We start from the raw sequence: 26628 nt of genomic DNA, 5'->3' as shown, positions 1-26628 counted from the left end.
AATATGAACTTCACGTGCATAATTCGGTTCCTGATCTGGGGTAAAAGGTAGTCTGAATAGCCCCTTAGTTGTGTTGATTATGCTACATCTGCCCTGGAAGATTAAAACCCTTATGGCTGTGATTGTTTCTCCCAGTTCCAAGCTTCATCAGCAATTTACACATGTCAACACACAAGCATTTTAACACTGATATTATGTAGAGTCATGTAGGCTTCCAACCTGCAAACAATCTGCTTTTGAAGTAGCATATGGTAAAAGGTTATTTTTTGTTTGGTTTTAAAAGTAGTAACACTGTAGTAATAGTGGTAAGAGTGAGAGTCATCATGGGGTAGTGGCTTAAGTGTTGGAATACTCAGTCATGAGTGGCTTGATATAGTGGCTTGAGTGTTGGAATACTCAGTCAGTCATGGAAACTCACAGGGTGGCCTTGGGAAGGTCACAGTTTTTCAGCCTCAGAGATAAGAGCAAACCCTCTGAATAAATCTTGCCAAAAAAACCCTTAGGTTTTCTTAAGTCAGAACTGTCTTGAAGGCACACAAAAACAACAACAACACTATTCCAAGCAGCTGTTAAACTGTTATGTTTCCTGTCATGGTTTTGGAGGAGATGACGTGATCTCCCCCTTACACTTGGTGTTCATTTTTCTTTTCCAGGCTTTAAAGGAAATAGATGAAGTTGGAGACCTCTTGTTGTTGAAGTATTCCCGTCACCGATTGGTACCCCTCCTTGATCGACCTTTTGATGAAACTACATATGAAGAGACCGAAGACTGAGTCCTTTCCATGTCTTTTTGCAGACAGGGCACACTCCTCAGAACTCTGTATGGCTCAGAAGCCAAGGATCTTGAACCAAACACTTAACGACTGCTTAGCTTAAACAGAATGACTTTTTACTCACAAAACTGAAGTGGCCACAGCAGCTCTAAATGGTGTGTTGTAATGGCAAAACAAAACCTGGGTTTTATTCTGTTGCTTCAAGGTCTTGCTCTGAAAAAGAGCTTGGCTTACATTTTTAAAACACTGCTCCCTTATTTATTTGTCACAGCAACATCACTGTGACAATTATTGGCAGTGGAGGGGTTGTCCATCACGTTGCCATGTGGGCATCCTTAATGTGTCTTAGGATGCTGCAATGATTCTGTCACAACATTTCCTTTTTCATGACTAAAGTCTAATCTTCTTGAGCGTGCAAGACCAGCCAGTTTGTTCAGTTGAGGCTTTTGAGGAAATTGTTGACAGCTAACTTAAAATATATTTAACAAAAAATAATCAACCAAAGTATTTTCTTTTTTCATTTATGTTGTCATTTTTGGTCTTTATTATTATTTAGTGGTTGCCTTGCCACACAAGAAGCATTCAGTTTATCAAGAAAAAAACAGGAAATCTTCCAGGGCCTTAAACATCTTTATTTTTCAGTCTGAATGTCAGCTGTTTTAGGGTAAGTAGTAAAGAAGATTTCAGGGCAGCATAGCTCTTTATTATAACATTTATTTTATACAGAATCACACAGATCTGAGATGCAGCCACAGTTCCATTGTCCAATATGAATTCTGTTGTTTATTGGACCAGTGAGTGTGTCCCCTCCTTTGGCATTAACCCTAGGAGACAGAGGCCAAAATCACATTGATTGATTAGAAGGGAAAGAATCAAATGTAAAAGACTCCTTACTCTCCCTTCATTCATGTAGCAGCATTCCTATTCTGTTTCCTGGCAAACTTAGAAAAAGATTTTTTGCCTGAATAATGCATTTCTTAAACACATGAATGAATGAACATTGAAGGCAGAGAAATTTCCATGATTTTTTTCACTGCTCTGGCCAAGTTAACTGTTTGTTATTACTACAGAAGGTAGATAACACGAGGCAAAACCCACAATACTACATATACACAGGTAGGTATTTGCCTGGATTATTTTGGAAAATAGTTTTTATAGCAATCTGTATAAAGAACAAACAGGATTCTCAGTTATAAAGTAGACTTACAGGCTTGGGATTCTTTAAGAGGTACCAGCCATTCCTTTGGCATAAGATAAGGGTTCCCATAGTACCCCTGTGGATTCCTGTTGAATCCTGAGCATTTTTGCCCTAAGATGCTCAGAACGGTGCTGGGAGTCAGGGGAGATATATTTTTCACTTTTAGAAAGATCATGTTGGAAGACTTAATTCTCAGGGGTGAGTCAGTTGATCTTGGAATATAAGTGGCTCTTCGAATTAATTGTTTTAAAATGGCTACACTGTCTTCCAGTGGGTTCAGTTTACTTTTTTGTTTTTAATTTGTTTGAGATCATATATGAGCTGTTCATTGGCAAAGGTGTAGTATATGAAACTTTCGCATGTGTGCATTATGAAGTCACAACACAATGGATTAACTTTGTAGTCTTTAACCACAGATTTATTTCAACATTTTTGCACCTAGAAAACCTCACTTGTACTTTCCCCATTATTTCTTACAAATGTATAATGCTGGATATTTCTGAACAGCTAAATATTTGCAAGATCGCTTAAGGAGCTTTCCCCTTCAGTGTGGCAAAAACTTCAGTTATATCAGAGTAAGGATTTTCATGATATGGCTTGGAAATAAGAAATACTGATGGGCTGACAAAAGACAACAGAGTGCAATTGCTAATACTGTGCAACAGTTTGCCAAAACATAAAGGGAGAGGAGTTCTAAGAGCAATTGGTCCTATATCTTGGACATGTGAGACTTTTTGAAAATAGCAGTAAAAAGAGTTTTGTTCTGCCTAACTGTGCCATGTAGCCTTAACACTGAAAGCGAAATGCACAAGAAGAGCAAAATTTGTAATAGTGTCTGTAAAAGTTCATTTCAGTCAATTTCTTGAAGAATCCTTCAACTAAAATGGTATGTTCACTAAAAAGTGGTTTTGTTGAAAATTATGTTTGCTATTATTGGATGTTTAATATGTTCCTGTTGAGGACCTGCTACCTTCCCCTGTCTATGTCAAACCATTTCTAGGTTTCTTCTGTCTGGGATACAGAGAAATATTGGGAATGACCCTGTGTTTCTGTGTCATCAAGTTACCTAGTTGCAGCTCTTCATAAGTGAGGTTGATATTACAAACACTATTTTGCACCAAACATATTTTAAAGAAGCAAAATGTACATACATCATAATTTCCTGCAACAACTAGAAATGTTGTGCTCCCATTATATACAGTCTAGACATAGGGTAGGACCAAATGTAATAATTAAATGTTTTAGAAATCATTCCTTATACTTCAGCTAAAGAACTTGCTACCACTGGACTGAACTAACCTTATCCTTTACATGAAATGTTTGGCAAAGTTCCTGACACCTGAAAAGAGGCTGAAAAGTTTTCATTAGAAAATAATAAACTAATTTTTCCTTCCTAGTAAATTGAAGTGCCCTCATGTCATCACCAAGCATTCTTAAGTACAAAGTAATTTAAAAGGAGCTAGTCCTGCATGCAGGGGGTTGGACTGGATGGCCTTTGCGGTCTCTTCCAACTCTATGATTCTAAATGCAGGCTGGTTTTGACCATGTTTATTGTTTGTGCTTTCACAATTGCCTCTGCAGAAGTACTTCAGCAATAACTGCAAAGCAGATGAACTAAAATACATTCAGATGAATAAATATACCTTGAGCATTCAGACCATCTTTGGTTTCAGAAATGAGGAGGATAATTAGAATTATGTTCTGATATTCCAGAGTATGTTTCTTTTTCTATGCGAGCTTTGAGTGACAGGCAGGGAGAAAAGAATACTGAAGATGAAATCTCTTGGAAGCCCTATTTACTGGTTAGAGAGAGTATGCATGTATGCCTGCAAGTTTACCCTTTGGTAAAGGGTGATGCTAGTCCCTTGGGAATTAGGGATGGTTTAACCATATATCCCATACACACCATACAATATAACTGTTTGGCACAAGGACTGCCTTGTCTCTAGTATAGCGGCTTTTCACTTCAGAACAGTTTATCATGTCACTCTGGAGACCTCTGTAGTGGTGGTTCTTATAATCAGTATACAGTGTGGTGGAACTTCTCCAGGTTTTGAAAGGACTCTCTACTGTCTGTATGATCATTCTCTGGGGAAAGCAGATAGAATTTTATTGGTAAGATACCAGATGAAAAGAACAGATACCATATTCCACTGTAACCTAGTTTATCCACCAGATTTGTTTGCACATCTGACAAATTGTTGTTTCAGTTTGTGTTGTAGACTGCATTACTGTCCTGATTGTACCAAAGGCAAAATTGCTTGTTGGAGTTCTTAGATTCCTCTTTTCTGAAATAATACCTGATCTGAGTCTACTAAATGATTGTATCAACTAAATTGCTCTTAAACATTGAATGCTATGAACATATGGAAAAACTTGGAGAGTTAGGAAAGATCATTTGCTCTGAGGGTAAATGTTGTTTCTAAACCATACCAAAATTTGAGGGTGCCCCCCCCATCCCAGAAAGGGACTAATCTTGGTGGGTTCAACGGATCTGCAGATGATTCAACAGGTATACATAGGCAGCTGTCTTTCATCATGCCCCTTACATCACTTTATAGAATGAAGTATTTTATTCAAACAACAACAAACAAGCTTCATTTATATACTGCTTCATACCACCTAAGCAGTGTCTAAGCGGTTTACAATTGTAAGCTAATGTGCCCCAACAATCTAGGTACTCATTTTAGCGACCTCAGAAGGATGCAAGCCTGAGTCAAGCTTGAGCCCTTATGCTGGTCTTGAACTCGCAACCTTGTGGTTTTGAGTGAGTGGCTGCAGCACAGGCATTTAACCATAGCGCCACCAGGGCTCCTTGAGAAGCTTGGCATCAAATTATTTTCATGACTATGCAGCACTGCCCCCCATTTATATGTTAGTTGCCTCAGGACCAGAGTATAAAACATGGCATCATTAGTATGGCTTTTTTAAATTTTGTTTTGTTTTGTTTTGTTATTTTTCTTAGAAGAAGGAATTCATGTAATGTAATGTGTGTATTTTTCTGAAGACTGAACTCCCCCCAATATGTTCGACCCTTCAAAATACATACAATTGGCTCAAGCTCTCATTTTGTGCTTTCATGAGTTTTAATAGCATATGCTGAAAGATACTTGTGTATACTTTACATTTGATCTGGTGTAAGTACAAATTGGCTTAAAGGCCTTTGTGGTGATATTTGAAAGAATGCTGTTTCTTTAATCAGGTATGTTGCTATTTTTTAAAAGTATACAAAACTGTTTTATAAAAGGCCTTAAAATCTAACTAACAATTTTTATCCTATAGATCAATGTATTTTCAGATATGCTTTCCCTTTAGTACTCTAGACTTACTGGTAGGCCAGTCTATCAAGCTTAAAATAGTGAATACTGACAGCTACTTCTTAACTAGACTTTGAGACTTGCAGTTTCACTTGCAAGTTTTTATCATGCACACTTTTATCACGTTCATTTTTTTGAAGAATATTACATTATAGTATCCTTTTGCTATAGTTCATCAAGGAGTTTGCCTTTTCTCCTAATATCATAAATATTACTTGTCATCTCATAGAAAGTTAACAGCAATAGTTACCAATTTAAAAAAATGAAAGACTGGGCCTTTGTTAACTATATCCTGACTCCTATCTTTAGAGTTTGTTATAAGAAATGTTTCATTAAATCTAACCCTAATTTGATGACACTATGATTTCATACTTGTTACTTTGAGTTCTGTTTCTTAATGAAGCACATGAAGGAGTTCAAGCCAGACTTCAGAACCACTTTTGTCTCCATATTTTTCATGGTATGATCGAGTTGATTTCTTCAGGAGATACTATAAAATTAAAGACTTGATAAAGAGATAACTTTTGTATGTATATACCTTAGCTATTGAAGCTGGCTTTTTGCCTACTCATCTGTTCTCTAGAGTCGCTTGAATATTCCAAAATGTGAGATGGATACTCCCAACACTGTCCAAAACAAAATGCACTGAAGTATATAAACCTTGTTTGTTGTGGTTCAGTTGCCAAATGCACCTTTGGCCAGTATTTCAGCAACCCTATATTAAAACTCTCCGGCATTGGTGTGTAGCTAGAGAAAAATTAGGGGGAAGATAAATACATGGAGCCTGAGGCTTAAGGCTTACCAGCTCCAAAGCTAATGGTGGCCCATGTTCTGTAGCTCGGTGCAGGCTTATCCTCCAGATTGCAACTCTGAAGTCTTAACTTGCACTGTGCTCTTATGTCTTTCTGGTAATAATGTACATATATCCTAGATTTTTTTATAGATACTAATATTTGAAGTGAAATTTTTAATTGCCTCTCCAAGATGTTTTCCTCCAGAAATATGACTTTTTTTACACTTTGAACAAATAGCACAAAGCTGGGAACCATGTGGGGAGGGCAGATGAAGAGAAGCAGATCCTACATTGGTTGTCAAGAAAGTAATAATGCATGTTAAGCTGAGAAAAACTGCTTGACAAAATTTAGTTACGTGCTGCTTAATAAAGGCTTCACAAAAATCTTGTGTGGGAATTTTTTTTTAACGGGTAAGCTTGAAAATACCTTATAATATTGGCCAACAGAGGTAGACAAGGAAACTGTTACATGGATTCGTAATTGGTTGACTGACCAAACCCAAAGGGTGTTCAACAATGGCTCCTTTTCATTCTGGAGAGAAGTGACCAGTGAGGTCCCACATTGCTCTGTCCTGAGGCCAGTGTTATTCAACATCTTTATCAATGACCTGGATGACAGAATTAGGAGCATACTTATCAAATTTGCAGATTATACCAAATTAGGAGGAATAGCTAATACTCCAGAGGACAGGATCAACATTCAAAATGATCTGAATAGACTAGAAAGCTGGGCCAAAGCTAACAAAATGAAATTCAACACAGAAATTTAAGGTACTGCACTTAGGGCGGAAAAAGGAAATGTACAGATATAGGATGGGTGACACCTGGCTGAATGAAACTACATGTGAAAGGGATCTAGGAGCCCAAGTAGACCACAAGTTGAACATGAGTCAACTGTGATGCGGCAGCTAAAAAGGCCAATGCAATTTTGGGTTGCATCAATAAAAGTATAGTATCTAGATCAAGAGAAGTAATGGTGCCACTCTATTCTGCCTTGGTAGGCCCCACCTGTCCAGTTCTGGGCACCACAATTCAAAAAGGACATTGAGAAACGAGCATGTCCAAAAGAGGGTGACTAAAATGGTGAAGGGTCTGGAAACCAAGCCCTATGAGGAAAGACGCAGGGAGCTGGGGATGTTTAGCCTGGAGAAGAGAAGGTTAAGAGGTGATATGATAGCCCTGTTTAAATATTTGAAGGGATGTCATATTGAGGAGGGAGCAAACTTGTTTTCTGCTGCTCCAGAGAACAGGACCCAGAATTTATTTATTTATTTATTTATTGAGCCCTAATGGCTCTCAGAGCGGCTTACAATTATTATTTTTAATAAGACGATTCCCTGCCCTCAGACTTACAATCTAAAAGACATGACACAAAAGGAGAAGGGAATGGTGGTGGGGAAGGGGATGAAGTCCAGTGGTTCTCTCCCTCTGATGCCTGGACCAAGGCAGATGGACTAGAGGAAGGGCTCTTCTTCAGGCTAGCCCTGGTGGAGCTGGGCCTGCCTGGTCAACTCCTTCATAGGCTGGAAGATGACAGTTAATGGAGGGAGGAGTCTCTTCTTCCAGGCAAGCCCTGATGAACTGGGCCAGCCTATTCACTCCCTCCCAGGCAGAAAGATGACAGTTATGGAGGGAGGAGCCTCTATCTTCAGGCCCAGAACAATGCAACATTAGGAGGAACTTCCTGACAGTAAGGGCTGTTCAACAGTGGAACAAACTTCCTCGGAGTGTAGTGGAGTCTCCTTCCTTGGAGGTCTTCAAACAGAGGCTGGATGGCCATCTGTCGGGGATGCTTTGATTTGGATTTCCTGCATGGCAGGTTGTTGGACTGGATGGCCCTTGTGGTCTCTTCTAACTATGATTCTACAATCCTGGTAGAGATCAGTCTGCTTTCCCTTATAGTAGCTTGGGAAAAGCACTCAAATCACCAATGAGGAGACCAAGTACACCTCTGATATATGAGACACTGAGGTAGCGTTTGGTGGCAAGGCTTGGTTTGGAAAGTATAGTTTGTTGGCCTTCATCATTCTAGCCCATTACAAAATCCAGGCACCTGCACAGCTTCAGGTAACTCCAGTTATCGCTGAGACATTTGCTGTTCCCATAACCACTCAGTCATTCCCGCTCACTAGATGGGGTCAAGTGTACCTTGTGGTGGGACAGAATGATTCAAGTGTCTTGTCCACATCATCATGCTACATTAGCCAAAACTGATGATCCCTCAAAATTTGGACCAAACACTACACTGGACCCCAGACTCCTGGCTAAGTGTTCTAGAAAAGAGACTATTCAGGAATACTTCAGATTCTGCAAGTCTCAGATGGCGGAACAACTTAATAGGTCCCCCGTCCTTCAGGGAAGATCAGCTAAAAGCCCAAAGATGGGACAGAGGATACCAAGGAAACTTTTCATACATAAGAATTAAGTGCTCTGGTTGTCTTTCTCAATACTGAAAACTAACCAAGGTTAGATGGTTCTCTTACTGTGATAATGGGGCTTATTACATCTTCCCAATAAGAACTTCTGGCATAAGGGGTGGATAAGCTCTGCCCCTCCAGTTACTTCTGTCTTTGGTTTCCATCCTGGCCAAGGGCAAAGAATAGGGAGAGCTGTCATCTGACAGCTAACAGCCTCCATCTCTGTAGTGCAGCCTTTTCCTGGTGCTTTCCAGATGTTTTTGAGTCACAGAATCCATACTTGCCTGGGGAGGGGGGGGGCTGAAGCCCAAAACATCGACATGGCTTAAAGGAAGGGATAAAGCACTATTGACAACTTAGCCCTACAAATGTAATACCAGTATTATGGACGTAAAGCCAAGCTCAAGAGCGAGATGCTCAGCTGGTCCAGAGGCTCAACGGATAAGACACTTGAAGCCAAACTGGTTTCGCTCTGGTGCATGTTTGGATGGAGACCTGGGTTTGCCAGCTCTCCAAGGAGAAGCAGAAGACAAATGGAAAGAAATGGCTTAATGATGGTGGCAGCTGAGGCTGAGTTCCTTCCCTGAGGCTCCCTGCGGAGCCAGACGACAGACACACGCAACAAGGCAAAGGCAGCTCAAAGCATCGCCACAGACATAAAACCTGGAACATGGGAAGCTAGAGAGAGTGAAAAGGGGAAAGGAACACACAAACCTAACAATACTAGCAGTGGGAGAGCGACAAGGGAAAGGAAGGGGCCACTTGGACTCGGTGCTCCTCCTCTCAGGAATGAAAAGCCGCCAAGGGAAGAAAAGCCAAAGCAGGCCAAGGGTTCAACATAATAATAATAATAATAATAATATTTATTTGTATACCGCCCTGTGGCGAACCAATCCGGGCGGTTGACAACAGTGATTATAACAGAGTAAAATATAAAATTAAAAACATTATAATCCCTCCCCTCCTTATAAAAGTATTAAAAATATGACAGATTAAAAACACAATATCAAAACATAAAATATAGTTAAAACAAACTAAAAACCCTGGTGTCCCTCTGGAGATCCTCAACCATCACTGAAGATGGGGCCACGAGAGGAAAGAGGGGATCAGGGAGCCCAGGCCGGGATGGTTAATCTGGAAAGGCCTGCCGGAAGAGATCCGTCTTGACAGCTTTTTTAAAGCTGTCTAATGATGTCAACTGACGGATCTCATCCGGCAGGTCGTTCCAGAGTTTGGGGGCGACAGCAGAAAATGCCCTCTGGGAGGTCGCCGCAAGCCTAGATTTTAGAGGCTGCAGTAAGTTCCTCCCAGAGGACCGGAGAGCGCGGGGAGGATTATACGGGAGGAGGCGGTCCCTGAGATAGCTTGGACCCAAGCCATTTAGGGCTTTAAAGGTAATAACCAACACCTTGTACTGGGCCCGGAAGCTAATAGGCAGCCAGTGGAGGAGTGGACTGAGCCTTGACTGGGACTCTGGGGACCAGGCTTCGAGTCCTGGCTCAGCCATGAAGCCCACTGGGTGGTCCTGGGCAAGTCACACTCTCTCAGCCTCAGAGGAAGGCCATGGCAAAAGCCCCTCTGAACCAATCTTGCCAAGAAAGCCCCAGGAGAGAGAGGGTCTGAAGGCCTGCCTGCCTGCCTGCCTCCCTCGGGGCTCTGTCTTTCCCGGGGCCTTTCTTGGGCCTTTCGGAAGCATCCTCCGGAGGCAACGTCCCAGGAAAGGGCAAGAAAGAAAGTCCTCCGGGAGAAAAGAGGGAAGAGCTGCAGGAGAAAGAAAGAAAAAAAGAGATCCCGGGAGGAAAAGGAAAAGGGAGGCGAGGGGGAAGGCAGGCGCCCGGCGGAAAGGCCCCCTGGAAAGGAAGGAAGGAAGGGGGACAAGGGAAGAGGAAGGAAAGGGAAAGCGAAGAGCAAAGGAAAAGGGGAAATAAGGGAAAGGGAGAATGAAGAGAAAGGGAAAGGAATGGGAAAGAGAAAAAAGGGAAGGAAAGGGAAAATAAATGGGAAGGGAAATTAAAGGGTAGAGCAAGGGGAAAGGAGAAGGGGAAATGGAGGGGAAGGGAAGGGAAAAGGGAACAGCAAGAGCAAGGAAAGAGGGGGAGGAAAAATAGGGGAAGGGAAAGGGAAGATGAGGAGGAAGAAGAAGGGAAGGGAAGCTGAGAGGGAGGGAAGGCGAGCGAGGCTGAGGGACTCCGTCGGGCGGGAGCCAAAGGAGGGACCTTCCTTCCTTCCCGGGAGAGAGGGATCCCCGGCCGGCTCCCTCCCTCGGGAGCCCTGGGCCCCAGGCGGGTTGGAGGTTGCCTCGGGAGGGGTCCTGCCTGCCTGCCTTCCTCCCGCGGACGGAGCCAGGGCTCCAAGCAAGACCATTCCCCGGCCGGGACCCGCCCTGGAAAGGCGGGGGGGGGGGCTGGGGGCAGTCCTCCCGGACGGAGGGGGAGCCTGGAGGGTAGGGCGCCTCCGGGGGAAGGAGGACAGCCCTCCTCCCTCATCCCCCGGGGCTCCAGGGGCAGCAGCAGCAGCAGCAGCAGCAGGAAGCCCCGGGGAAGGCCGAGGCATCGCTCTCTCGCTCTCTCCTTCCCTCCTTCCCTCCCTCTCTCTTCCCTGCTCCTGCTTCTGTGGGGACTCCGAACGCCAGCAGCAGCAGCCGCCGCCGCCGAAGTGGCAGGGAGCCCCGAGAGGAAGAGCAGCAGCAGCAGCAGCAGCAGGAGAGCCTCCCTCGGCGGAGCCCCCGGACTCGCCCAGGGAGAGCATCGCCGGTTTCAGCCCACCTTCGCCCGCCTCTCACCCTTAGCAGCCCCTGCCTGCCTGCCTTCTTCCCTTCGCGCCTGCCTTCGCCTTTCCTTACCTTTCCCCTTTCCTTTCCCTCCCTCCCTCCTTCCTCCTTTCCTTTCCTTTCCTCTCTCCTCTTTTCCTTTCCTTTCCCTTCCTTCCTTAGCCTTTTCTTACCTTACTTTTCCTTTCCTTTCCTTCCCTCTTCCTTACTTCCTTCCTTCCTCCCTCTTCCCTTCCCTTCCCTCTCTTCCTTGCGGGGCGTGAGGAGCCATGCCTGGGCTCCGGGGGAGAGTGGCATCGTCGGGGCTGCCCTGCCTGGCCCTGGCCCTTCTTCTGCTGCTGCTGCTGCTGCTGCCTCTGGCTCCGCTGGAAGGGCTGCCGCTGAGGAGGCTCCGTAGCCCCCCGGGGCCCAGGGCCAGGAGCCCGCCTTCGCCGCAGGTGAGCCGGACCTTCCATCCCCCTCCCAAGTCCCAGCCAGGCTGGGCCATTGCCCCCCTTGACTTAGTCGGATGGGAGCCAATGAAGAAGGCTCATAATCTTCCCCTTCACATTAGAGTTGCCTGATGATGAACCGAAGTCATGCGGGGGCAAACTTGGAGTAAGGGCTGGGCCTCTCTCTCCTGGAGGGTCTCCAAGGAGGGAGAGCCCAAGGGTCAAGGGCCTGGAATAAGCATGCCTTCTGAGGAGAGGTTCAGGGAGCTGGGGATGTTTAGCCTGGAGAAGAGAAGCTTAAGAGGTGATATGATAGCCCTGTTTAAATACTTGAAGGATTGTCATACTGAGGAGGGAGAAAGCTTGTTTTCTGCTGCTCAAGAGAACAGGACCTGGAGCAATGGATGCAAGCTGCAGGAAAAGAGATTCCACCTCAACATTAGGAGGAACTTCCTGACAGTAAGGGCTGTTTGTGGAATATACTGAGATAGTGGAGTCTCCTTCCTTGGAGGCTGTCTTTAAGCAGAGGCTGGATGGCCATCTGCCAGGGATGCTTTGACTGGGATTTCCTGCATGGCAGAATGGGGTTGGACTGGGTGGCCCTTGAGGTCTCTTCCAGCTCTATGATTCCATAGTTTATCAAATGAAGACGATCAGGAGTTTATCCCATGAATATCCCAGAAAAATTGTGTAATTACATGTAACAATTTCACACAAAGTCACACAAAACCCGCCATTAAAGTGGTCACAAAGAAGCATTAATGCACATCTTTTTACTTTTGGGATTTCAGTGACAATGCATTTCCTATATCACTTTATTTGCACATTTGCATCTGATAATCATCCGCACAATTACTCACCATTTCTGCTTCATTTGTGGGAGGCTTTAAATGCGCTTTAATTTCTCTTTAATGTTGAAATCAGCTCCAGTGTGATAAACTATGATTTGACAGCCAAATACACTGTCTGAATTTAAAACAGATTACCCAGATAATTTTAAACTGTGAATTAAGATGTTGAATTTTAAATGTGGAATGTTTTAATATGCATGCATCTTATTTGTCCTTTTAAACTGTTGCATGTTTTAATTCATGTGTTTTAACTGACATTGTTAATTGTTGATTTGCTGTTGTTTCCCACCTCGATCCATGAAGGGAGGTGGGCAATAAATAAATATTGTTGTTGTTATTATTAAAAGTGAGGATTGGCAAACCAGCAACTGTGAGTGCCGAACTGCAAGGTGAAAACAACAGAGTGCAAGGGTTGTGTTTTTTGTGTGTGAGAGAGACTTCAGATTCTGACTCCTTCTCCAGAATAAAACCCACTGGGCTGTAGTGGCAAATTTGTTCACTCTGGTGTTCGATTGTTGTTGTTGTGTGCCTTTAAGTCATTTCTGGCTTGTAGTAACCTAAGACAACCCTATCATGGGGTTTTCTTGGCAAGTTTCTTCAGACAGGGTTTGCCATTGCCTTCCCCCGAGGCTGAGAGCGTGCGACTTGCCCAAGGTCACCCAATGGGTTTACATGGCCAAGATGGGATTCAAACCCTGGTCCCAAGAGTCATTGTACAACACCCAAAGCGCTCCACTCCAATGGCACTCCAGTGTTTGATGAAAAGAGACTATGGGCCGGTACAGACAGGCCAAAATAAAGCTGCTTCAGGTCACTTGGGAGGTATGCTGTTTAAATGACACACACACATTAAGAGGCCAGAAGCTGTGCCAAAGCTGCGCTCCAGTCCTTAGGACTAGAGTATGGCTTTGGCGTGGCTTCTGGTCTCTTTGGACACATGCATCATTTAAACAGCATACCTCCAAAGTGATCCGAAGCAGCTTTATTTTGACCTATCTGTACGGGCTCTATATTTTGTGCCTGCTCAGCCTAAAGCACTAGTTTGCAATCTTTAGGGGCCATACACTCTTTTGAGAAATTGACAGTGGACCCCTTTCTCAGTAAAGTGTGCTGAAACACAATTTTCAGTGTAACAAGAAAGGATGGCGTTCATACATACACTCCAGGCCCATCCACGAACCCTCCTGAACCCTCTATAGACCGCCGGTTAAGCAGCCCTGGCCTGGAGTGAAAGCATGGGAGCAAAGACCAACCCCGTTTTCGGGAATGATGTGGCATTGAAACAGTGTACTAAACGTGAGTTTAAATGTGGACCCCAAAAGGTACCTGGAACCATGTTAGTGAAGATCTTTCTCATACAGAGATGGACTTTTGCCCTGGATAATAAGTTTCTATATAATTGCACAGCTGTGCAAATAGTACCAATTTAAGGGATACGACAGGTTTAATCTCTGCTGGCAGATGTCGCCTGTGTTATCAGCCTCAGTTGTAGTCTGTGAAGGAATGGAGCGTGGGGCTAGTTAGCTGGTTTTGCTGTTTCACAAAATGTGTCACTTTGTTTTTCCACTGAAGATGGCATAAAATAGGATTTTGCTCGCCAAAAAGTAGCAGAGTGAAGTACAAACTAACAAAGTAGATGCATCCCTCGACATTACTTGTTTAACAGAAAATTTGGGACTAGAGACAGATATAACATGGAAAGAATAGGGGTAGCTTTGAACACTGCAAAAAGTTGCTCAGTTCAACACGTTCCATCCAACTTTTCGTCCAAAACTAACAATAGGCACCTGTGAAATGAAACAACCAAGTCAGGTAAGCAAACAAAAACAGTTTGAACTTTCTAGGGACCACTTAAAAGCTTCTTCCAAATTGTACTCAAGGATTACATTTTCTTTCAACAGTCTTCCCTTTTCTTATGAGTTCCATTTTTTTGGCCAAGCTTACAAATGTATGGTTTTTAATATGCTAGTAACTTCAGAGTCAGGCTTATCTGCTTTCTTTTTGTTTTACTGTTCATGTACACTCAGTGAGGGATTCGGGAGGCACCTACTGTTTACCTTCCCTGTGGTAGTCAGGTACACACAGTTACAGTAGGATTGGCTAAAGTAAAATTCCTTACTGCCTCCATCACAAACTTTGTGTTGTTTACTCCAGACATGCTGCTGCAAGTGCAACCCAACAGAGAAAGCCTGTGCTTCCCCAGCCCACCTTTACCATCCTCCCAGTGCTGATGCTGCTTAAAAATATACAGCTTCACTTCACCACTAAGGAAAAGACGGTAGGGAAAGCATATTGTAAAAAGTAGCTTATTTGTCAGAAGCTTTGGGCTTGTACAGACAGGCCAAAATAAAGCTGCTTTGGGTCAGTTTGGAAGCATGCTGTTTAAATGACACACACATCTTAAGAGGCCAGAAGCTGTGCCAAAGCTGCGTTCCAGTCCTTAGGACTGGAGTGTGGGTTTGGCGTGGCTTTCAGACTCTTAGGATGCATGCATCATTTAAACAGTATACCTCCAAAGTGACCCGAGGTAGCTTTATTTTGGCCTGTCTGTATGGGCTCTTTGTTAACTAGGAATGCCTCTATTATATTCGTAACGTTGTTCTGAAAGCGTGTAGGTCTTTCCTTCTTCTGTAAATGCAGATGAGTTGCATGGGTCATTTGATACACTACTCAGAGCATGCATAGATTTGTCAGAGAGCATACGCTCAACAGGGAGCTGCAGAGATTCAGCACTCCCTCATGATCACAGCTGTGTGGTGATCTCTCTGCAAACACATGCCCATTGCTTTTTACAGACGGGGTGGTGAAGTGTAGCCTTCCAGCTATTGCTATACTGTCAACTCCCAGCATTCCTCACCACTGGTGATGCCACCTGGGGCTGAAGCCCTGCAATATTTGGAGAGCTGCACTTTGCTACTCTTGATTAACAGTGGAGTGCACAGTGAAATCTAGATCTTTAGTTGTCATACCTTTAGCACTTTGCCTGTGGATGTTGTTGTTGTTGTTATTATTATTATTTTTCCCTTTTCCCAAAACTGGGACTCAGAGCACCTTACAAGATAAAAAACAGTACAATTAAAAACACAGAAAAGTGTTTCATTAAAACAGAATTAAATTAGTACAATATTAAAACAGATAGTAAAACAGTATTTAGCACTTCACCTATGAATGTTCTCCTGCATCAATGGACCTTATGTCCTAATAATGTGAGAACCTTAAGTGGGACTACAAGGCCAATGCAGCATAAAGATTTGAGTGATGGACTATGTCTCTAGACACCAGGGTTCGATTTCCATTTTGGTCAGGAAACCCAATGGGTAACCAAGCAGAACATTTCTATTTTCCTTCTCCACATCTCATGAGCTAGACATGCATGGGTTTTAAAACTTGACTGTAGGCATTCATGTTTTCTTCCAGTTATAATCTTTAAAAGTGAATCAGCCAGATGCCAAAACATTCTGTAGCAGTGAATTCTGTAGATTCAGAAACTTTTTGCCAAACATATTTTATGATTTGCAATCAGTTTAGAACCTATCAGAGTTTGGGTGGGTATAGTTTGACCACAGGCCATATTGTCTTTGTGAGAGAGAGCTTGAACATGTGAGGGATGAATAGGTTGTTTCTTTTTATTAATATTATATCATCCCTTCCCACCAGTTATGCTTAAGAGCAGTAACATGCAAATCTAATAAAATACAATAAAACAGTAAAAACAACAACTAAGTAACAAAGATAAAAGCAAGGCAGGAAAAATACATCAAGAAATCAGTAAATATAACTAACAATATATATTACCATATTTTATGAAGGCCAGAACAAATCAGTATGTAGGCCAAAAGCCTGTGTCTTTTTCTATCTGCCAGGCATTCATTAAGCAAGAACAAACTGATTGCGTGGAGCATCATAGAGGAAGATGAATTTGGAACTAGAGTAGTTTAGTGGCTTGAGTGTTGGATTGAGGACATTACTGCACATGGTTTTTAAACCGTGATTTCACTGGAAGGAAGCAGATTTGGTGATACTCATTGCATGACACTGCCTCTGACCCGCAGCTGCCCTGTCCCCAATCCATCCCTTTTCATTCATGGGGGAAACCCATGAATAATCTGGCAAATGTGCAATCCCCTGATGTGAAATGTTGCTCCTGCGACAGTTGTGATTGTGAGACACTCCATGGATCACTGTCTTCTCCTCCCACCTGTCCTCCCTCCCCCTAGCTATTCCCAAGTAGCCTGATTACCATTCTTTATTTTTTCTACTTATTTTCTTTCTTTCTTTTTACTTTCAATAGTAAAATTGCAGCAGCAGAGCTCCAGAACTGCACAAGAAAACAAAACAAAAATCCCTAAAGGCATGCTGGGTAGGGTATAAGGCAGAGGGCAGGAAGAGAGCACGGTGGGGCCAGCCCCCCTGGTGCATGAATAAGAAGATGTGTGGTGATGGCTCCCCTATGAGCGGTGTGTTGCTATTTTATTATCACTTGCGTGACTGCTGCAAGAACTGGGCTTGTGCAGAAGAATCCTATAACTCTGGAGACTAGGTTTCATTACTCCTCTCAGCCATGAAAACCCACTGGATGGCCTTGAATGAGTTGCACACTCTCAGCCCCAGAAAACCCCATGAAAGATTCACCTTAAGGTTGCCGTAAGTTGGAAACAACTTGAAGGCACACAACAGCAACAACAAACACTGTCCAGAGGAAGGTGACCAAAATGGTGAATGATCTGGAAAACATGCCTTATGAGGAGCGACTTCGGGAGTTGGATATGTTTAGCCTGGAGAAGAGACAGTTAAGAGGTGATATTAAAAGCCATGTGTAAATATTTGAAGGGGTATCATGTTGAGGCTGGAGCAAGTTTGTTTTCTGCTGCTCCAGAGAATAGGACCTGGAGCAATGGATTCAAACTACAGGAAAAGAGATTTCATCTTAACAGTCTACGAGAGGTGTGACTAAAATATAGAAGAGCTTCACTGTTACTTTGTGAAGTGTTATCTTCATGGAGTTCCAGAAAAGATTTGTCCGTGCAGACCTGCTTCCGCCCCCCTCTTTGCTTTACAATGTTTTTGGTCCTCTTGGGACTTTATCACATGAGGCCTGAAAAGTGGAATTAGTATAAGATAGTTGTGTCTGTGGCCATACCTTATCACATAGCCCTGAATCTGTCCAGTAGCTAGTCTGTACCCCATTTGTTGCTGGAGTACTCTTTTTCATTCATGGGCAAAACCCATCAATGCTTCCCAATCACACTGCTTTTCCACTGTTGGTGACAAGTTTCTCCCAAAGCATTTCCAGTATGCAGGGAGTCACATTGTGCATGATTATGGTCCTCTCCCTCACTATTCCCAAGCAGATTGGTTTTCTTTTCTTTCTTATTTTTTCTTCTTCTTTTACTTAATGGACTGCCATGACTACGTAATTGCAGTAAAAAAATAAATACAGATCAAAGGGCATGAGGAGAAGGGTTTAGGGCAGGGAGACAGGACTATGGAGGCAGTCTGGACAGAAGCAGCACCACAGTGATTTTGAAGAGTTGCATGATAATGACTCCTCAATCTTGTATATTTGCATTTCCTAGTCTAAGCCGATTGTAGCGCCTTACGAGCCTGGTGTGATAAAGTCCTTGTTTACAAATGTTCTGACAATGAGAGCTGTTTAACAGCAGAAAAGACTGCTTCTAGGAAAATAACGTTTCCAAACTCTGAACTAGACTAGGTGCCATTTACACAAAGCAAATCAGTTGTTTTCAAAAAGCAAGTATTTGCTGTGGGAGTGATCTGGATCAAATGCTGAGAGAAAAATTTACGTGGGTACAAAGATAGTTTTCCTTCCAGTGGCAATAACAGGTGTCGTCCCCCCCCCCCCCCCCCCCCCCTCCCCTCCGGGTCCCCGGAGGAGGCACAAAGGGTTAAAAAAGAACCTGATCCCAACAATATGTTTCAGATATGTGGGGAGGCATTCCTGTTGTCACTGTTTTACTTGCCACTGATATCCCTTTGAATGTTCCTTACATAATTTCTGGGGACTCTTGTTTCCCTCCAGATGTTAACTACCATTCCCATCACCCTTTGTCATGGTACAGCTAGCAGGGGCTGATGGGAATGAGAGTTGAACAATATTTAGAGCAGAGCTTGGAAATGTTACTTTTTAGACTACAGTTGCCAGAATCTCCCCATCTATGTGTTATCTTCCTCTCTCTTTTTTAAGGGCCTCCTTCCTCCTTTGTCTCTGGTTGCCATATGTTTCTTCAAGTGCTGCTCATCTTCACTCCTACTTACACATGCATGCCTAGGTAGTTTCCCACTAATTCCCTGTTTTAATCCCATGGCCTAGGACTCTGCCTGGCTCCATTTTTTAAAATAGCAGTGGCAATTTAATAGCAGTGGCAAAAGCTAGGTCCTCTCTCAACAGATCTGTAATCAAACCCAGAGCTATAAACCTTCTGGCCCTCTAGACCAGAGCTTGGGAAAAAGGACTTGTTAGATTCTTAGCATTTTAAAGATATAAGTCCATTTAAACCCAGTAAAGCTTTCTTTTGTATGGACATGCTTATTTGTATTGCTGGATTAGTTTCTCTTGCCTGGCTGATGATGTACATAATTTTCTCCATCTTTTCCTCCCAAAAGCCTATAGTGGTCCTTAGTGTTATGCTCAATAGGAATGTAACAGGAGCCCTCTACTGGATATGGATGTTACAAAACTGCGCAATTGGAATCCCCTAAACATTAGTCCATTTACAAGTCATAAAGTCCCTACAGGATTCTGACAAATATTTCTAAACATAAAAAATATAGCTATGAAAGCATGTAGCACCTTTGAGTGCTACTGAAAGAAATGTATTGACAGCATGAGTCTTTGTAGAATTAAGTCTACCTCCTCAGATGCAAATACATACGAGGAAGTAGACTTAAGTTTATAAAAGCTCATGTTGCTAACTTCTTTCTTTCAGTTAGTCTCAAAGGTGCTAAAAGCTCATGTTGCTAACTTCTTTCTTTCAGTTAGTCTCAAAGGTGCTACAAGATCTCTCTAACATGGCTATATATTTGAATAATAGCTAGAAAAGGTTTGTTTGTTTGTTTGTTTTCCTGTTCAGTACAGAACTTGGAGCACCTATATTTCCAACCTAAGAAATATTTCCTCATTTGTTAGGCTTTGTGCTTTCCATTAGAATGACATGCTCTGGACAACTCTAGCTGATGTATGATGCTTGATGATATCACAAGGGAGCCAAAATATCCCACAAGAGGCCATCTCTAGTGTCAGCTCAGGTTGGCCCCCAAAGTCACAGGGCCTGGGATTCTCTTGACCTTCATGCTGAGGTATGATGGGACTGCTGGACAACCTTAGGCTGCCCACCATGCCCTAGGTGATTGGCTTTTGCCTGGAAGAAGAGTTCACATTTGGGAAGAATGAAGAGCAGCAAGGGTTTTAGAGAGTCTGTACTCCTAAGTGTGAAATAACATTGGTTCAATGTTTCTATGTATCTGTATAAGCCCTGTGTAATGTAGGAATGGATGATAATTTTGTTTTATTTTTTTAATAATATTTTTGGGGGCAAGGAAATTAGTAAATCAACTCTATGTTGATTAGTTTAAAAGAAGATTATTAGTAGAGAGAAGAATCATATAGCTCATAGAAGCCAGATCATACTTGGTAAAAGCTGTAAATTATGAAAACTAACTCAGGCTACAGAAGTAAACCAGGTTGACCCCACTTTAACTGCCATGGCTCAATGCTGTGGAATTCTGATCATTGTTGTTTGCTGTGGCAGCAGAGCTCTCTGACAGAGAAAGCTAAATGAATTACTTTTGCCTGGCAGAAACTGTGGTATTGGTACAAAACTACAAATACAGTACCAGAATTCCATAGCATTGAGCCATGACAGATAAACTGATGTCAACCTGGATTATCTCTGCAATGCAGATGCAACCCAGGTATGTGTGATTTTACGTATATTGTACAATCCACATTAAGGTAATACTTTTATTAAACCAACCAAAAGAGTAAAAGAAAGTGTACACACTTTCAAAATCTCCAGTTCTTTTCATCAGAGGTTGCCAATAAACAAACAAACAAACAAACAAACAAAAACAAAAACAACTTATTTCACACACTTTTTGTGGCATCTTCCCCAATTAAGACATTGATAGATTTTGTAAGTTCACATCAATTTTTGTGCTCCTTTGGTTACCCTGACAGATATATCACCCCAACGCAGATATATTCAGCCCTGAAATTACATGAACAGTGCCTCTTGTGATCTGTGAATAGTTGCTGAATAAAAGCATGAAGTCAGATATTTTTTATGAGGTCACCCAGGGTTCTTTGCACTGTGCCCATATTTCCCCACCAACATAATTAAGAGTATGCTTAGGAACAGATATGTACTCTGTGAAAACTGTATAGGAGAAGAAGGGGGAAAAAACATCCTCACCTCTTGCCTGAGCTGAGACTCCATTGCACTTTCAAAAACAGAGAAAAGTAAAATTGATCTCCTTCTTCGTCCTTGGAATGAGCAGTCTCTTCTTCCTTTGGCATATGCAGTGTACATGGGCAGGTTTAATAGCCAACATAACGTTTAACAGTCCTATGTTACAAACATTACAGCATTTGGTAATGTAGAATCAGCAATGAGGGATCTCAAAAGTAATCAAACAGCCTCAACAGACCGGCATCAAAGGCTGGCATCGGGGCAGAGTGGAGGCATGGAGTCCACATGATACACTGACTCTGCCCATGCTGGCGTGACGCCGCATGCCTCACCATACGGCAGGCGGCATCAACATGTTCCTCTGATGCAGTGTCAAACGGCTGTGGCTATGGTGCCCTTCCCACGGTGCAAAAAGGCCAGATCAAGGCCATGGCATATAGTTGCCGTGGTCCCGATCTAGTGAAGACTGAGGTGGCTGTAGGCCATCCCATGGGGCGGTCTACTCAGCCACCAATTCAACCTCTGCCAATACAGGAAATGCAGATCTACAGATATCATCCAACTTCTTGTCACATCCAACACACTTGTCTCCCTTTTCAAACAGCTTCTGTGCCAGAAAGTTCTTCTCAGTATTTAGCCAAAATCCTTTGAATTAATTGGTTTAGAATGATACTGCCTTAGTCTGGAAACAAATTTTCTCCATCATCTTAGTGGGTGCCCTTCAAATAATTGAACATAGCCATAACTTCATAGCAGCCCACGTGTTCTGAATAAAGGACTTTATCACATACATCATTTTAACTGCCATTAAAGTAGATAATAGTGCCTTTGGCGATACTTATTGCACCACACTGTCTGAGTCTTGTTGCTGCCTTCCTTGCCCTACAAGCGCTGTTAGAGTGCACCTTGTCATTGATGGGGAAAACCTGTCAATAAGCTCCTAAATGTGCTGCTGTAGCATTAGTCCTCAGGTGTGATCAGCAGTTCCAGTAGTGGGCAGTCATGTGGTGTCAGTGTCGCCTTGTCTTGTCCCTCCTCCCTCCTTTGCTATTCCAGATGGGGTTGGCATTGTTTTATTACTTAATTTCCCCCCTGCCTTTTCCGCACCAGCCAAAGAAGAAATGTCAGTCTCCTCCTCATAAAGAGGAGGTGGGTGGTGGGTGGGCAGAAGCTGGCTTCTCCCTGCCCCTTGCCACCAGCCAAAGAAAAAATGTCATTTTCCTTCTCATGATGCAGCATTATAGTGGTGATGTGGAAATCAGATCAATATAGCTATGGATCACCAAAGCAGCATTATAGTGCTAATGCAGAAAATGTGTAATAAAGATTGGTTGAAAGCCAGTATATGTCTATTATTAAATTAGTGCAGTTGTGGTGGGACAGCAAGTACCTGTGATAAAGTCCTAGGACTCAGAGAGACCAAAGTTTGAATACTCAGTCATGGAAATTTACTGGGTGACCTTGGGCAGGTCATATTCTTTCATCCTAAAAGGAATGCAATGGTAAACCTCCTCTGAATAAATCTTGTCAAGCATATCCTGTGATGGGGTTTGCCCTAAATTGGAGTAGATTGGAAGACACATAACAAAAACAAATTGTCTCCTAATCAGGTCTCCAGGTTAAACATATCCAGTTCATCTATGCTTGCCTTATTGGATGTGTATCCAGACCCATCTTATTCACTATGAGCCCCCTCCAGACGACATTCTTGTGTGTTGATCTCCTTAAACTGTGATGCTCAGAAGAACTGAACATAATTTTCCTACTCTGCATGTGGAGTAAGATTAAGGTGGAATTCCCACAAACCCCAGATCTTGAAAACTTTTATCTTTAAGATTACCACTCAGAATCCCCACAGACATGCTGGCTGGAGTTTTCTGGGTATTGTAATCCAAAAACGATTACTTTTTGAAGATATGACAATCTCTGCACCTGACCTGATTTTATTGGAGATAGATCTCTGCACTTCACTGGAAATTTCCAGATGTACCAAGTAGAGTAACTATGATAAAAGAATAAAACAGGCTGGATCTGCACTGCAGAAATAATGCAATTTGACACCACGTCAACTGCCATGGCTCAGTGCTATGGAATCCTGAGATTTGTAGTTTTGTGAAATATTTAGCCTTTCAGAGAGCTCTGGTTGGTACTACAACAGACTACAAGTCCCAGGATTCCATAGCATTGGCAGTTAAAGCAGTGTCAAACTGCATTATTTCTGTAGTTCAGATGCAAGAATAGTAATTTCTGTGGAGGTTTTCCACTCTTGCACTCCGGGAAGAGCTGCTGCTGGCGGGACAAGTTCCATTTATTGTCATCGTCTCTGCCCTGAATGTTCCCGTAAGGCTTATTTTCTCTTCAGTTTTATGGCTGGGGATGAAGACAGGCTATTCCTTTCCTTTCCATCTGTCTCCTACTACTTATTCCTGACCTACCTGCGTCATTCTCTCCCTTCCTGATGTCTATCCCTGTCTTGGCAACAGATAATTGTCCTGTCACAGGACAAATGATGGCTCCAGGTGGGGGCTGGGAGGGGGGCAGCTGTTCATGTGCCTTTGCTGAGCATTGGGAAGGAGGCAGCCTTTGCTTGCTTGCCTGCCTGTTTCTGTATGCATGCACATGGAGTGCATGCCCAACACAGGCTGCCTCTGCTTGCCTTGGGTGTAGTCACTTTGCCTCTGGATAGGCTTCTCTCTCTCTCTCTCTCTCTCTCTTTTTTTTTACTATTTTTATTTTAATTTAATTTTATTTGTCAATTAAGCCCTCTTCTCTACTGCTTTGTTCTTAGTCAAGATTACATTTTCTGGCACAAAAACACACACACTGAAACATCACTCCTTTCTGACAGAGAGCCTTCCTTTTCTTTTGTGCATAAAAGAGTACTTTAACCAACCGCCTGTGGCAAATTTCCCTTTTCTGAACTGCTAAATTATCTTGATCAAGATGGGAGGGGTGGAGGAGCCTCACATTCTGCACCAAAGAAAAGGAAGGAAACAAGGAAAGTTCTATCTAGGAGGGAAGGAATTTTCTGGATGGGATGGAGGAGGGAAGGGCAAGACTGAGGAAGAGTGGCACCTGGAGAGACATCATCCTTGACAAGACTCTCAGTTTTCCTGCTTGGAATATCTAAGAGATTTTTGTGAAAGGGAAAGAGTAGATATTCCTATTCCTTTCATAGACAGGGGAAGTCATTTTAGCATGGCTAGCTCAAGATATTTTGATCTCCAAAGCACAACAGCAAATAGTACATAGTGGTTTGAGTGTTGGAATACGACTCTGGAAACCAGGGTTTGATTCCCTGCTCAGCCATGAAACTCATTTGGTAACCTTGGGCTAGGTACATGCTCTCAGCCTCAGGGTATGGCAATGGCAAATCTCCTCTTAACAAAACTTGCCAAGAAAGCCCCATGAGGTTCACCTTAGGGTCACCATAAGTCAGAAATTACTTGAAGGCACATGACACACACATAAATGTCACCTCAAAGCAAGGTGCATCATTCTCAAGTTGAATTATTTGGGACCTGGGGCAGACATTCCCACAAATATTCTCCCCTTGAAACAAGGATAATAACAAGAACACCAACATAATAGTTAATTTTAAAATACCAATTTGCTGTCCTTCTAGACTGTCTAGGTTTCTGGGCTCATTATGTGGATAACGAATAAGAGATTGAATCAAAGCAAAAAGCTGATTTTTCAACAATAACAAGTACCCTGCCTGCTTGTTCAGTTCTCAAGATACCAACCAAAGATAGAGAAAAGTGCCGTGGTAAATATGGGGGTCTAGAGGCCTCCAGCGTTGTGTAGTGCTTTGAGCCTTGGACCACAACTCCTGAGGCCAGGGTTTGATTCCCACTTGGCCATGAAACCAGTTGGGTGACCTTGGGCAAGTTACATGCTCTCAGCCTCAGGGCAAGGCAATGGCAAACCTCCTCTGAACAAATCTTGCCAAGAAAACCCCATGATAGGGTCTTAGGGTAGGGTTGCCATAAGTCAGGACCTCCAAACTGGGACAAATGTAGGATGACATTTTCAAATGTAGGACACAGTTTTAATAAATGGAGGACACACGAAAAAAAATTGATTATTTTTTTAAAAATGTTAATATAAATGCATGTTTCTTAGGCGTGATCAAAATGGAGGACATTTTGAAATTTGACAGAAGAGGACATATCCTGGAAAAGGAGGAGGATGCCTGGTCACCTTGTCTCTGGTCCAAAATACACTGCAGAAATAAAACATAGCTGGACTGAAACGCCCAGAGTTCCTCACCAAAGCTGCATCCACACTGAGGAAATAATCCAGTTTGAGAGTGATTTAACTGTCCTGGGTTAGTGCTGGGAATGCTGGGAATTGTAGTACACTGTGGCCCCAGAGCTATTTCTGGCAGGAAGTCCCATAACCCTCCAAACGTAGTTGAACTGCAGTCCCCAGGATTCCTCAACAGGTGCATCCACACTGAGGAAATGGTCCAGTTTGAGACTGCTCAGTGCTGGGGAATCCTGGGAATTGTAGTCTATTGTGGTCTCAGAGCCATCTCTGACAGAAAAGTCTCAATGTCTCCCAAACACTAACATTCCCAGGATTCCTTAGCATTGGGTTAAAGCAGTTTCAAAGTGGGTTATTACTCTTCAGTGTGTGAGAGATAGAAAGGCTAGGGACTGGATTCATTCATTAACTCACAAAAGAAGGATATCTGTGTCCAAAACACACTGCTTTGACTGCCAGGGCTCAGTGCTATGGAATCCTGGGAATTGTAGTTTATTGTGGCACCAAAGCTCTCTAACAGAGAAGGCTAAATGCCTCACAGACACCAGAATTCCAGAGCATTGAGCCCTGGCAGTCAAAGTTAGAAAAAATACCCAGGGGCAAAATAAATATTGAAAATGGCCAGGCACCTCCTCCTCCTCCTCTTCCTCATCATCCTCGCCTCGGTGCCAAAGGAAATGGCCCTCTCCCTGCTGCTGCCTTGCTGGGACCAAACAGGGGAGGAGCTCCTCTTCCTGAGTCTGGCAACCTCCTGCTGCCAACAAGCCTCGAAGATAATTCCCCAAACATTTGGCCAAAACTCACCAAATCCCCCCCATATCTCACCAAATATTCAGTCAAAATCCCTGAAAAGTCCCTGTAATGTTCATATGGCAATAAAACGTAGCCCTAATTGAATAAAAATAATTGGAACTTATTTCAACTCTCAAAATTCCCATTAAAACCAACCACCAAAATCACACCAAAGGCTCTGAAAAGTACCCATTTTGGTGTGAAAGCCACCAGATTGGCAAAACCCAGGACAAACCTGAGTCAAGGAGGAAACCGTGCAGGGACGCCCCCTAGTGAAAAACCGGGAATGTCCCGCCGGCAGGAGGGTTATGGCAACCCTATCTTAGGGTCACAATAAGTCAGAAATGACTTGGGGGCACACAACACACAGAGGCCTCCATTGGCCAGAATAATGATATCAGAAAAGCAACTCGTGCCAAAATGCACTGGGCCCTGGTGGCACAGAGGTTAAATGCCTGTACTGTAGCCATTCACAGCCACAAGGTTGTGAGTTCAATCCCAGGGACTCCAAGGTCCACTCTGCCCAACATCCTTCCATAGGTCTCTAAAATGAGTACCCAGCTTGTTGGGGGCAATTAGCTTACACAT

The 26628-nt window shown here is 43.1% G+C and overlaps 2 protein-coding genes across 2 annotated transcripts in view; both read left to right on the top strand.

The window, feature by feature from the left end:
- SPTLC2 (serine palmitoyltransferase long chain base subunit 2) overlaps positions 1-4290 on the top strand; it is a 104299-nt gene extending 100009 nt beyond the window's left edge. Inside the window, exon 12 of the mRNA XM_042471097.1 lies at positions 654-4290. Coding sequence (XP_042327031.1) covers positions 654-773 — 120 coding nt within the window. The 3' untranslated portion in view covers positions 774-4290. The remainder of the gene's footprint in view (positions 1-653) is intronic.
- A 7210-nt stretch (positions 4291-11500) lies between these two features.
- The window catches only part of ISM2 (isthmin 2), a 30626-nt gene continuing 15498 nt past the window's right edge, over positions 11501-26628 (top strand). The window contains exon 1 of the mRNA XM_042438032.1: positions 11501-11705. Within this exon, the coding sequence (XP_042293966.1) occupies positions 11538-11705 (168 nt within the window). The 5' untranslated portion in view covers positions 11501-11537. The remainder of the gene's footprint in view (positions 11706-26628) is intronic.

This window comes from Sceloporus undulatus, chromosome 1 (genome assembly GCF_019175285.1).
Source record: "Sceloporus undulatus isolate JIND9_A2432 ecotype Alabama chromosome 1, SceUnd_v1.1, whole genome shotgun sequence".
NCBI classification, from domain to species: Eukaryota; Metazoa; Chordata; class Lepidosauria; order Squamata; family Phrynosomatidae; genus Sceloporus; species Sceloporus undulatus.
Note: the sequence above shows the minus strand (reverse complement) of the source record. Positions and strands in the feature narration are given on the sequence as shown.